This window comes from Leucopleurus acutus (genome assembly GCF_964270905.1).
Source record: "Leucopleurus acutus genome assembly, chromosome: 11".
Taxonomy (NCBI): domain Eukaryota; kingdom Metazoa; phylum Chordata; class Mammalia; order Artiodactyla; family Delphinidae; genus Leucopleurus; species Leucopleurus acutus.
This window is the reverse complement of record NC_139152.1, coordinates 83,581,243-83,595,091: the sequence shown is the minus strand read 5'-3', so window position 1 is coordinate 83,595,091 and position 13,849 is coordinate 83,581,243. Positions and strand designations below refer to the sequence as shown.

Here is a 13,849-nt window from a genome sequence, read left to right as displayed (position 1 = left end):
TCAATTACCCAGATTCAGTTTTTATTTAAGTTTCTAGTACTTGATGGGTACATATTGGTAGCTTGTTGTGCTTTTAACTTGCATTTCCCTTATGATTAATGAAGTTCAGTACCTTTTTACATGTTTATTGGCCATTCGTATAACTACTTTTGTGACTTGTCTGTTGAAATCTTTGGTCCATTTTTAAATGGGTTCTCTGTCTTTTTCTTATTTATTTAGGATTTCTTGATATATTCTAGATACAAGATAAGTTTTGAAAATATTTTTCTCCCACTCTCTGGCTTGCCTTTTTACTCTCTTAGTGATGCTTTTTAGTGGTCAGATTTTCTTAATTTTAATTGAGTTCAACTTATCAGTCTTTTCCTATATGGTTAGTCCTTCGTGAATTCCGTTTAAGAAATCTTTGCCTACCCTGAGGTCATAAAGCTATTCCTCTATTTTTTTATTTAAAAGCTTTCTTGTTCACCATTTCCACTTGGGAAATGTAATCCACTTCAGAATTGATTTCAAGTGATCAAGATTCATTTTTTCCCATATGGATATTCTTTTTTTTTGGACTAGAAGAACCGTTTTTTTTTTGTTGTTTTTTTTCATAACTCACACACACACACTGTATTTTATTTTTACAAGAGATAAATAAACTGACACCAAGCATTGTAAATGGATGGCCACAACAAAAGCAACGATGATTGCAATTACCAAACACGAAACACACTCATACTATGTCATAATACTGACATTCAGTCCAGTAATCCTCCACTGTAACAGCTCCTTTACTTTGCAGTGAAAATTGATTTGTATATTTTTTGCCTCTGAGTCCTTGTGGGATTTTTTTTTTATTCAAACAGAAAGGCACAAAAATTATAATCATCCTCATCAATTCACTCAGTCCCATGTAATTAATTTTTTTCATCTTGATCTTTTGTTAGCACTTTTATGAATTCATCAGTTTTCCATTAGAGTTCTGAAAATGCTTATTCATTCAGTTCAGCAGTATAGTCAGTTACCAGAAACCTGTACTTGTCAGAGTCTTTTCCATGAATTCCTTGAAGATGAAACCCTTTTATAGGAACATTTTTGCGAAAGCATCAGAGTACACCCAGAACTGTCTGTAAATGACAAAAGACTTAAAAATGACCCATATGGATATTCTGTTAACCAAGCACCATTTATTGAACGGAGCCTCCTTTTACTCCACTTTGCAATGCAGTGGCAACTTTGACATAAACCAAATGTCTATTTTTCTGTGGGTCTGTTTTTCAGTTTTCTATTCGGTTCTATTTTGTCTGTCTTTGGCCCAATATATCACATTATCTTAATTTAACTAGCTCACGTCTATTTTTCCCTTCTTTCTGGGATGTTGGCTTCTCAAGTTCTAACTGCCATGATCTCTCTGAGGTCTTCAAAAACCTGCCTCCTCCCATTTCCCAGTTTTCATATTTTGTTCTTGGCAGGATGGTGGGTCTACTCTATCAAAGCTGAAAGTGGAATCCTAGAGCAATTGTTTTAGAAGCAGATCAGGTCATGTCACTCCTCCACTTAAAATACTGCAATGTGCCCTCCAAGTTCATCCATGTTGCTGCAAATGGAAGTGAAATAAGTCAGACAAAGACAGATACTGTATGATATCGCTTATATGTGGAATCTAAAAAACATAACATACTAGTGACTATAACAAAAAAGAAGCAGATTCACAGATATAGAGAACATACTGGTGGTTGCCAGTGGGGAGAGGGAAGGGGGAGAGGGGCAATATAGGGGTAGGGAATTAAGAGGTACAAACTACTAGGTATAAAATAAGCTACAAGGATACATTGTATAACATGGGGAGTATAGCCAATATTTTATAATGAATATAAATGGAGTATAACCTTTAAAACTTATGAATCACTATATTGTACACCTGTAACATATAATATTACACATCAACTCTAATAAAATGTAAATTTAAAAAATAAAAATAAAATAAAATAATAAAAATACTGCAATGTGTGCCGCTATCCAGAGAGTAAGGTCCAAACTCATCCAAGTCCTACGAAAAGACCTCCAGCTCATCTTGTACCATTCTATATCTTGTTCGTTATGCTACCGTCTGCTGGTGTTTACCTCTCTCTGGAATGCTTTCTCAAGAACTTTTGTTATTCAGATCTCAGTTCAAATGTCTCTTCTTCACAAAGACTTTCCCTGACCACTCCTTGTAGTGTAGTTCCTTTTTTCTACCCTGTTAATGTCACATTACCTTGTTTCATTTTCCTTATATACTTTCCACCAGTGGGAATTATTATGTTCATTAATTTGTTTACTTGTTCATTACATTTCTCTATTAGAATGTAAACTTTCTGAGGGCAGGAACAACCTTATCCAGCTCTTTTATGGCAGACTTTCCAGTAACAAGAACAGTACCTGGGACACAAAGCAGAGTTGAATGAATAAACATGGACATTTAGTATTCTAGTATGTGGTTAAGATTAAGTCATACTTTTAATTCCTGATCCAATAAGATAAAATTGGAACAGCAGACGTGGACGTTAAAAACATGATTAAATATTATATTTTGACTTTGCCATGAGGTTTATTGACACATACTGTTAGCTGCTAGTAGCATGCGTGAAATCTTACGGTTATGCTTTCGCTCTCTCTTAGGACTCCACTGATGGATAACTGGTATTCTTTATCATATCTATACTTCAGTACTGTTGGAACTTTGGTAACGTTATTTGTGGGAATGCTTATCAGCTTATCAACAGGTAACTAAACATTAGTATTGCTGTATTACCGTTACATTAGTTTTTACTATATCTGTTTTATAAGTATTTATGTTACTTTACTATAGTCCTAACAACTAGTTTAATTATTTGTTCCATCTTACTCATGGGAAATTTTACGGCCTGGTCTTGAAAACAGAAGACCCACCTCAATTTGAATCTTTGTTATGCCATTTATTAGCTGAAAGAACTTATAGCTACTATATAGCTACTCTGAGCCTTAGCTATCCTATGTATAAAATGAGGATAATAATTGACCTGCCTATCTCACAGGTCTCTGTAAGATAAAAAATAAAAGGCTTGAAGAAATTGTGTATAGCTACTACAATGCTAGGGACTTTACACATACCATTACAATAGCTCTGTGCCATGATCGTCTCATTGTCCTGCACTGACGCTTTGTAAAGAAGTATACACATGTAAGGAATAATAATTATGATCTTTATATCTAAACATAGTGTGAAGCCTTTCTCAGATGTTCATAACCTTTAAAAGAATAATTGTTAAAGGAAATCAAACCAATATTATAGCATACACAGCTCTCTGGGATTGCTATAGAACTGTTACCTGGGACTTCATTTTGTCCTCGTTCTGTGAATTCTCTTGGTCTCCCTCCAGTGTTGGATTCCCTGCTGCCTGTATCCCATTACTCCTAATTCTTGTTTACACCCTCAACTGGATGGGGCACATCCTATAGCACATTCTTGAGAACGGGTGGACAAGAGATCTTGGAAACATTGCATAGCTGAAAAAAAAAAAAGTCTTTAATTCCTCCTTATGCTCGATAATTGCTGATAATTTGAGTAGAGGATCCTAGGTTGAGAGTAACTTTCTTGTTCCTGGAGGCTGTGTTACTTCTCTTCGACTTGCCTTGTTACTGTTGAGAATACCAGTGCCCTGCTGCCTGCTGCCCGTTCGCATGTGACCCATTTCACAATGACTGCCTCGCCCTAGCCGCTCAGGAGGGTTTCAATCTGAAGACCCAAGTCCTGCAGTTCTAGGGCACTTTCCTATATTATTTCTTTTGTAATTTCCTGCCATTTTCTGTTTTCTCTTTCTGGAAACTCCTGTTAGTCATATGTTTTAAAGTTGGACAGTCCTTCTGATTTTCTTATCTTTTCTCTCCTACTTTCCATCTCTGTGTCTCTTAGGTTTACTACATGGGTTATTTTTAAAATGACTTCTCCAGTAATTTTCAAAGGAGTGCTCTGATTCAGTTTTGAGAATACTCTGTAAGGGAAGGAGGGCAGGTAGAGGCTATTGCAGTAGCCTACGTGAGCAGTCACGGTGGCTTGGAGCAGGGCAGTAGTGTGGAGTTAGGGAGAAGTGCTGGGCTCCCTCATTTCCTACGTTTCCTCACACATACACATCCAGAGCAACCAAGCAGGGGGAGGCAGCTCCCCTGCCTTCTTTATCCAATGTGTTATGACTCGTCAGAAATCCTATAATTTGTCCAAGTATGCCTGATGTCTTTGTTCGCTTTATGCTGTAAATCTACCAGCACGGTGCTACTTTCTAGAATTCTACCGTCTCTCATTGTTTTTGGGGACCTGGATAGCACTGTCTTTGAAACTTCTGTGATACTTATATCACAGGATGTGTATTTATAATTAATAAATTATATTAATAATTAGTGGTGATATTAATATAATTGTATCAATGATTATATTAACATTATATAATTATAATTTAGACATTAAAATTTATAATTATTGTAAACTTATAATAACATTTGTAGCTATTTGTTACCTCTCAAACAGTTGTTTAAACTATTCTCTTTTGTTTCAAAAAGGACTACGCTTTTTCTCATAAGTAAAATTTCCAGCACAGTAGGTTTACTCTCTTATCTGTTGTGATATATTTTAAGACAGATCTTAAACTTTTCTCACCAATAACCCAGCTGTTCAGATCTGGAACACACCTAACCAATCTCCTTTTCCTATTTGACCTTTGGTCCTTTTTCAACCCTTTTTTTTCCCTTTAAAAAAATGGGAGTGTCAGAGTACTCCCTCTGAGTGCTCCTTTTCCCTCCCTTAAATACTTTGATTCTGATAACCTTCTACAGCTTTATCTTTTGCTTTAAAAAATGAAGGTGAACAGGCATCCAGTGATTAAAAAACACTTCAACTTCATTAATCTCATATATAACTTATTCCTACTTCATACCATCAGTGAGAACCGTGCAAAAAAAGTCTAGAAGCATAAAATCCTGATGCTCCTTGGGAAATATATTTAAAGATCTACTGTAGGATACTAGGAATATGTAGGAATTCAGGCCAAACAGACTTGGTTGGCATTTCAGCTTCACCTAATCACAGATGGTGCACCATGAATGTGTCTCTTCACTGGTAAAGTGGGGTAAATATTTTCCTACCTGGACTATGAGCTATGAGTGCAGTGATTATTTTATTCATCTCTGTCTCTCCAGCACCTGGTAGAGTCTCTAGAACATGGTAGGCACTCAACGATATTGAATGAATTAATTTAAGGTTGAACCCATCTCCTGAACAACAGAGGTTCCCTTAATGAAAAATCTAGTATTTATACTAAAATGGTGTTTCTCAAACTTTAGAGGGCAGAAGAATCACCTTGGAAATTTGGTAAAAATCAGGAGTCAGTGGCTCCACCCACAGAGGTTCTAATTGGGTCAGTCCAGGTTGGAATCCAGGAATCTGCATGTTCAGTACATCTCCGAGGTGATTTGGATAGAGGTAGTTGGAGAACAACTCTTTGAGATACACAGTTTTAAAACCTCCTCTCTGATTCACAAATAAAATACCGAGCCAAAGAATAATTTTTGTAGAGCAAAACTTTAGGGAAGAGAATTTGGATCAAACACCTATCATCATACTGGTTTTCATTTAAATGATTTATCCAACAATTCATAATTTCCTGCATTTCTTCACACATTCATAGCCACTAAACTGGGGAAGGGCAACTCCACCAAGCAGAGGTTTGATATTTTATTGGTAGATCATGAAGGATGCATTTAAACCAGTTTTCCTACCAGTATTGGGCCAGATGACTCTTCCCTAGTTGATACCAGATGAGACAGTTGGCTTGCATTTAACAATCACCTTATTTATCTTTAAACACTAGACTCATATATATCACTGACAGGCTTGCAGAATCTGAGACTGACTGAGGGAAGAGAAATGGTAGGCTAAGTCTCCAGCACTATTTAAAAGACTCTTTCTCTTTGTGTTTTATAAGTGCATAGAAGTGAATGTGCCCAAGTTAAATGTGTGTATGATGGTCCGTCACTGGGTAGTTACAGATATCTTTTTAACAATGTAAATAACGTATGTTTTTCAGGAGGAAGAAAACAAAACATAGACCCCAGATTCCTACTAACCAAAGAGGACTTTTTATCCAATTTTGACATTTTTAAGAAAGTGAGTTGGCTTTCTTTTTCCTTAAATTAGTAAGACTGTGCTTTTATCACCAGGACAGAATACTAGTTACTCCTCAGACTTTCTTTTGGACAAGGAAGGTATTTGCCTTCCTTTTTTAAATGATTTATTTCTGTTGTTTATCTCTGCCTCAATAGACTATGAAGCTGATTTAGAGAAAGAAAAGTAGTAATAACAATTATTTAGAGTTGAACGAACAATTTCTTTTTTCTAATCACCATGTTAACATTTTCTTTTTAGAAGAAGCAAGTTTTAGACTATAAATCTTATCCAATAGAAGATGATGGAACTGATAATCCTGGCTTCAACCATATTGAACTGAACTGCACAGATCAAAGTGGCAAGATCAATGGGACTCGTTTGTGAAGCAGCTGTGATGCTAAATTATCTTAAACAGTGTCCCAGTTTTATATGTTTTTTAAGATAATTGGATCAGGTTTAGATTTTTTTTTTGTCCTATCATGAGTGTTTTGGGGGAACTTTGGGGGGGGATACATTTTTGTTAAAGCAAATTTTGACTTTTACTTTCTATACTCATTAATTGATGCTACTCTGAATGTAAGAGTTTCAGCATCAGTATTTTCCTCTATCTCTCTACTATTATATCAGTGAAGCTGTAGTTGTGCAAGTTGTGAAAGTTTTGAAAGTTGTGACTACATATGTGCTGAAAAGCTAATACACACATATACACACATACTCGATGGTCAAAAGCATATTCTTAAATTAGGGCATCATTAAAAATATTTCCCTGCATTTGGTACTAGCATATATTTTGGAGTTTGCCGAAATCATAATTAATATTGAAAAGGACCTTTCTCCCTCCTACCACATACTCTGTTCTTAGGGAGCAATGAAGTGACAGGTCTGTGCCGTCTCGATCTTTGCTTCTCATCAACCCCTGCCAGCCCAGGGCACATTTAATCTTGGAATTGATTCTGGCTCGGGAGGGTGGTAATCAAGAAGCATCCTGTTTGGGACAGAACATGGGCCCAATGGTCAAGGTCTTTTTGGTGCTATGCATCTCTTGTGCCTTTTTGCTTGTTAACTAGAGTCCCTGGCCATTGGCTGCTCATATTGCCTTTCTTAGACTCTGGTTCTTATCTGGATTCCTGGTTTCTCAGCCACTAACTTTGGTTTTGTTGCACATATTACCTTTGCCTTCCTGATTTCCTGTTCACTCTATTGCCTTGGGCTTGTGTATGTCTTGAGACACCCAATGTGAATCATGCTACCCCAGATCCTGGTTCACTGCGTCCTGGCCTATAAATATAGACTCCCATGAGCCTTATACTGACCAAAGTACTTTCAGCTAGGTACTTACAGATTTGGTGATCCAAGAACATTTACACAATTAAAAATGGGTAAGCTCTGCGGAATTAGATGATTCCATTGAATGCTATGAAGCTGAATGTCAACTAATTTGCAATGATTTAAATTTAAATGTACATATGCTTAGACATATTGAATTCCAATGTATCCACCTGGTTGATGAGCTAAATTACATAGGCAAATACTACTATTTTTGTTTAGTGTCCCAGAATTACTGGATATATGCTATGTTCCATGCTTTAAAATTTTAAGTAGCAATCTCAAAGTTTATTTTGTTTATTTTCCTACATTTCTAGCTAAGATTTTGGTTACAGGCTTTCATCAATAACTTATTTTTTTTCTACAGTTCACACATTAGATACTGTTTAGAAGGGTTTTTTTTAAGCATTACACTGTTTTAAACTAATAATGTGTGAAATATTTAGGTACATTAAAATATTTTATGATTAAATAATTTTTGCTTATTGTCTGATATTTAGGTGAGCATGCGGTACAGAGGTTGGCAATTAAAAACATTCAGAAATGTTTTTAATGTTAATGTTTTATTCATGTTATTAAGAAACATTAATAAAAAATAAGAAATAGCATTAATCTAAAGCAGAGATTTATACATTTAAATTAATGATATATTCACATATTTTCTATGTGTATAGTTGTTATTTTTTAATCAACATATTTGTAAGCATCCATCAAACTTTGTAACTCTTCCTATGATTTTTTAATGAGTAGGAAGATATAATCTTATTTGTTTTATGTGAGTGTGATTTGAACAATTGTTATTTATTTAGTAATTCTAATGCACATGTGTGTACTTTCCTTCAATTTTGGAAATCAAAATCAGGTTATTTAAATAATCTTTTCTCTTTTCTGACTGCCAAGGAGTTATGGAATATATTCTTTTTTTTTTTTGCGGTACGCGGACCTCTCACTGTTGTGGCCTCTCCCGTTGCGGAGCACAGGCTCCGGACGCGCAGGCTCAGCGGCCGTGGCTCACGGGCCCAGCTGCTCCGTGGCATGTGGGATCTTCCCGGACCGGGGCACGAACCCGTGTCCCCGGCATCGGCAGGCGGACTCTCAACCACTGCGCCACCAGGGAAGCCCTATATTCTTAATGAGAGATATAACACTTCCATTCTTGTGCACTTGCTTTTAGGAAAATCTGTCTTTGTGACATTAGGAATTGTCACTATTTTACTTTTATAACACATGAGAGTACCAGATTTCTATCTTAAGAAATCAAAGTAATGTTACTATTAATTATTAAAAATTATTTATCTTATCTAAATCTTTGGGTTAAACCAAATAAAGGTAAAATGTTAATGTAAATTTAAAAATCTAATGTTCTTAATTATTTTGAATCACAACAATGCTAATGGGAGGGAAAAGTCACATAAGTTACCTATTTCTTTTGCCACTAATAAGTTGTATGACCTTGAATTTATCCTTAATCTGTTCTAATGATGGAACTTAACACTAAACACGTACCTACCTCACAAAAATAATGTGACCATCAAAGATCAGATAGTGCTTTATTAATTCAAATAGTGTTACTTAAAATTTCAATTGAAATTGATTGGGAGTCAAAATTTGAGACAAAGTTTATTTGCTAGTTTTGAAAGAAGATAAGCCGTTAATAATTTGCAGTGTAATGATATGGAAATAGTTCCTTACTCTAAAAAGATGTATGCCATAGAAATACTAAAATATAGTTAGGAATCAGCAGGATTATTCTAACAGAGAGAATGTAAACTCTAAAGAAAGCTACAGACCAATCATATTCACTCCATAGAGAAAAGAACATTTTATATGTAGGATATAAAACAGTGTACATGTATATTCATCTATTTAGTTGCTTATGCAATCATTTTCTCTCTAGACCAGTGGTTCTCAATGGGGCAATTTTGCATCTCAGGGGACATGTAGAAATATCTGGATACATTTATGGTTGTTACATCTGGTGAGGAGGTGCTACTGGCATCTAGTGGATAGAATTCAGAGGTGCTGCTAAATGTCTTATGGTGCACAGGGCAGCCCTTCTCCTCCACAACAACAACAAAAAATGATCCTGCCTCAGCTATCAATAGTGTGGAGTTCAAGAAATCCTGCCCTAGAGGCCAAGGTTGAAATCTTGATTTTCCTGAAGTCACACACCTTGGTTGTGTTCTTTTAAGGAAATTGCCTTGACTCATCTACAGGTGAGGATTAAAGTATTGCTAGCATATGGAATGTTACAATGCAGAATAATGACCATATATTTTCACAACATTTTGAAAATATTAAGGACTATAGAATTGTGAATAACTATGAAAACAACTCTTAAGAGAGTTTCATTTCTTGGGCTTCCCTGGTGGCACAGTGTTTAAGAATCCGCCAGCCAATGCAGGGGACACGGGTTTAAGCCCTGGTCCTGGAAGATCCCACATGCCATGGAGCAACTAAGCCAGTGTGCCACAACTACTGAGCCTGTGCTCTAGAGCCCGCAAACCACAACTACTGAGCCCGCGTGCCACAACTACTGAAGCCCATGTGTCTAGAGCCCATGTTCCGCAACAAGAGAAGCCACCTCAATGAGAAGCCTGCGCGCCACAATGAAGAGTAGCCCCCGCTCGCGGCAACTAGAGAAAGACCGCACACAGCAATGAAGACCCAATGCACCTAAAAACAAACAGATAAATAAATAAATAAATTTATTTTAAAAAAGAGAGTTTCATTTCTTAACATGATTTCCAATATTAACACACATTAGGATGAAGGAAGTATTAAATATGTGAGTATGAAGGTTTCATAATTTTATTTATGATAATTCCAGAAAATATAGTTTATTGTTAACAACTGAGTGTCTGTCCATGATGTAGATACGTGGGACAGGGATGGAGCTGAGATGGGGGAGGTAACTCTCTGTGTTGATTCTTATAGGAAATTCTGAGTTTTATCCAATAACGATTGTTGATATGGAGTCAACTAAGTGAATGACCCTTTAGTTACTGAAATTCACTGTATAATTTAATCACTGTAAAATTCACTTTTACATTTAAGTTGTATGCCCATTGTGAAAAAACTTGAGGAGATTGAACACTATCATGTAAAACATGGTTGCATTTCTGACTTTTCAACTTGCTGATTAAACTCTACAAGTGCCTTTGCAGCTGTCTATTCTTGGGGGATAAATATCAAATAGAATATAATTAACTTTATCAGCTTTTACAGAAAGTTATTTCCACTCTATTTACCACACAAAGGACTCTTCCTATGTACTATGTATGGATTATAAAAGTGTAAGCAAATAAACGTGTAGAACATATCATTGAAGGATATTTTATATTTTAAGCAATTAAGACTATATCTGAAAATACAATAGAAAATAACATATTTAATACTAGAAATTTCTTAGCCATTATCTCTTTGAATATTCCCCCTCTCCCATTTTCTCTATTCTGTATTTCCTTACCTCCTATTAGATGAATGTTGTAACTTTTTATCTCATCCCCCATGTCTCCTGATCTGGTTCATAATTGTTATATTTTTATATTTATCACAATCTTAGAACATTTTAATCACCCCCAAAGAAACCCCATATCCATTAGCAGTCAGTCGCCATTTCGCCCAACCCCATTAGCCCTAAGTGACCATTAATCTACTTTTTATCTCCACAGATTTTTCTATTCTGGAAATTTCATATAAATGAAATCACATGAAAATCAAAAGACCCCAGTATGTCTTTTGTGACCACAGCGGTCTTTTGTGACTGGCTTCTTTCACGTAGCATAATGTTTTCAAGGTTAATTCATGTAGCATACATCAGTACTTCATTCATTTTGATGGCCTAATAATATTCCATTGTATGGCTATACCACATTTTATTTATCCATTCATCAGTTGATGGACATTTGTGTTGTTTCCACTTTTAGGCTATTATGAATAATGCTGATCTGAACACTGTGTACAAGTTTTTGTGTGGATGTGTGTTTTCGTTTTTCTTGAGTATATACGAGCAGTAGAATTGCTGGGTCGAGTGGTAACTCTATGCTTAACCATTTGAGGAACTACTAGACTGTTTCCAAAGTGGTTGCACCATTTTACGTTTCTATCAGTAGTGTATGAGGGTTCCAATTTCTCCACATCCTGACCAACGCTTGTTAAATGTATTTTTTATTATAGCCATTCTAGTGGGTGTGAAGTGGTATCTTATTGTGGGTTTGATTTGCAGTTTCCTGAGAGCTAATGATGTTGAGAATCTTTTTATACTTATTGGCCATTTGTACATCATCTTTGGAGACATGTCTGTTGAGATCCTGTGCCCATTTTCAGTGGCTTATTTGTCTTTTTATTATTGAATTGTAAGAGTTCTTTGTATATTCAAGATACAAGTTTCTTATCAGATATATAATTTACAAATGTTTTCCTCCACTCCATGGGTTGGAGAGTTTTCTAAGTCTCTGAGTTATAAAGTGATGTGATCTAAACAGATCTCAAGTTTCAAAGTAGAGAACATAAAGCCTCCTATTCACACACTTAAGATAGAGTAGGAAGCATGATGTTTCAGTAAATAAGACAAAGTACAGTGCAATTTAAAATAGGGCCAGTTGTGGCGGTAGATGGAGAAACAAAAGGAGACAGGTGAAGCAGGTGGAGAGGTAAGAAATAGGAGAAAGATAAATACATAGACTCCGCTGAGGCCATGCATGGGTAGAAGCCAGGATACCCAGGCAAAGGCAAGACTGCAAAAAATGATAGGAGTCAAGGTATACCTTGGTTTACACGCTGTTGGAGAGGTAAGAGGCTGGCTCAAGAAGGCCATCTACAGGGGAAGTGATCAAGCAGAGAAAAAGATATTCAGAAAATTGAACCAATGATCTTACCCACTCCCTGGAGCATTTGATTGCCTCCTCGGCTCTTCACATTCAAATAATCAGGTGTTTGATGTTTATAGCTCAGAAAAGCAATGCTTCCACAAATACCAGAGAAAAAAAGAGATTTCTTCTTGGCTTTTAAGTGTCAAAAGTCTAGCCTCTTAGGTTGACAGCGATAAAATATCTTGGGAGGTAAGAGCTAAATTCTCAAATGCCTAGAGTAGAAATGGATTTCTGATGCTAGGAGGGTTTAGGGGAAGCCAGGAGGGTTAATATATTAATGAGTCTCTGAGGAAGGGTCTGTGTCCCACTTTATGTGGTGAGCCTTGGGATGGCGGCAGCAAACCACCATAGGTTTGTGGGATTTGAGAGAAACAGCAAAACCTGTGCCCCATCTCCTGCTTAGAGCTGAGAGCCACAAGACCCCAGTAAATACACAGCTGAATGGTGTATCTGGGCAGGCATATGACCTTGGGGTGTTAGACTTTACCATGGTTTATAAGCACAGAAGCAGAAATTACTGCATGAAATGTCTAGGTGACTAGGATTTTAGCCTCACGGTTTCGTACAACCTAGTGTAGTGTAAGAGCAGTATGGAGGTAAAGAAGGAAACCAACAGGGGAATTAGGCTCAAACAGGCTGAGACCGGCTGAGATTGACAACTATTTTATGGTTTCCGAACAGAAGATGAATATTAAAAGCTTAGACAATTAAGAAAAAACCTAGGCAGATGGGGGAGTGAGGATGGGAAGAAGTATTATTCCCTTTTATAGCAAGTTGTCAGTCAATACTGTAGCTAAAAATTGATTTCAATCTCTTAATGCTTTTCACGATCTCTCTTCTTAAACTTAGTCATCTTTGTTCACTGCTGTATTCTTAGCGTCTAGAACAAGAGCCTAGCCACAAATCTACAAAATTACTGCCTCTTAGAGTTTTCATCCACTTGTTTGTTTTTAAATGAGTCACAGGTGTGATTCCCTGAGAAGCAGAGTCTGACACGGAGTTTGGTGTGCTTAATGTTTATTAAGGGGCGCCTTTAGGATCCACACCTGTGGAAGAAAGGCAAGCGACCTGTGGAAGGAAGACGAGAGACGCAGGTTTGGGCAGAGGTGGAAGTTGAGCTGTAATGCCAATCCAAGGATGGTCTCCCCACAGAGACTCTGAAGTGCGGGGAGTTAACTTCAGACTTAACCCCATTGGGCCAAGGTAGTCAGGCTTTCACATCCAGTCGTTGATGTGGGTAGGCACAGGAAGGGGCGTGGTCTTGGACCACGTGATCCTCTGCAATAAGGCCTTCCCGAAGAGCTGAGAGGCGGAAGCTGTCTGCTGTAGCCCTCCCAACGGCAGAGGCTAGCAGTCCTTCACTGAAGGGGGATCTCGGCAGTGTACTACAGTGTCTACTTCACAAGGTAAGTGCATTTTAGAGACGTTAAATCATTTGTCCAAGGTCAGACACCTTGGATCTGAAGTTAGTTTTGTCTGATGCCAAAGC

General features: G+C 36.9%; 1 protein-coding gene across 1 annotated transcript in view; it reads left to right on the top strand.

Moving 5' to 3' along the window:
* SLC5A8 (solute carrier family 5 member 8) overlaps positions 1–8,023 on the top strand; it is a gene marked incomplete at its 5' end in the record, with an annotated part of 63,222 nt that extends 55,199 nt beyond the window's left edge. The window contains 3 exons of the mRNA XM_082850062.1: positions 2,644–2,747; positions 6,081–6,160; positions 6,419–8,023. Of these exons, the coding sequence (XP_082706188.1) occupies positions 2,644–2,747; positions 6,081–6,160; positions 6,419–6,544 (310 nt within the window). The 3' untranslated portion in view covers positions 6,545–8,023. The remainder of the gene's footprint in view (positions 1–2,643; positions 2,748–6,080; positions 6,161–6,418) is intronic.
* Positions 8,024–13,849: the final 5,826 nt, after the last annotated feature.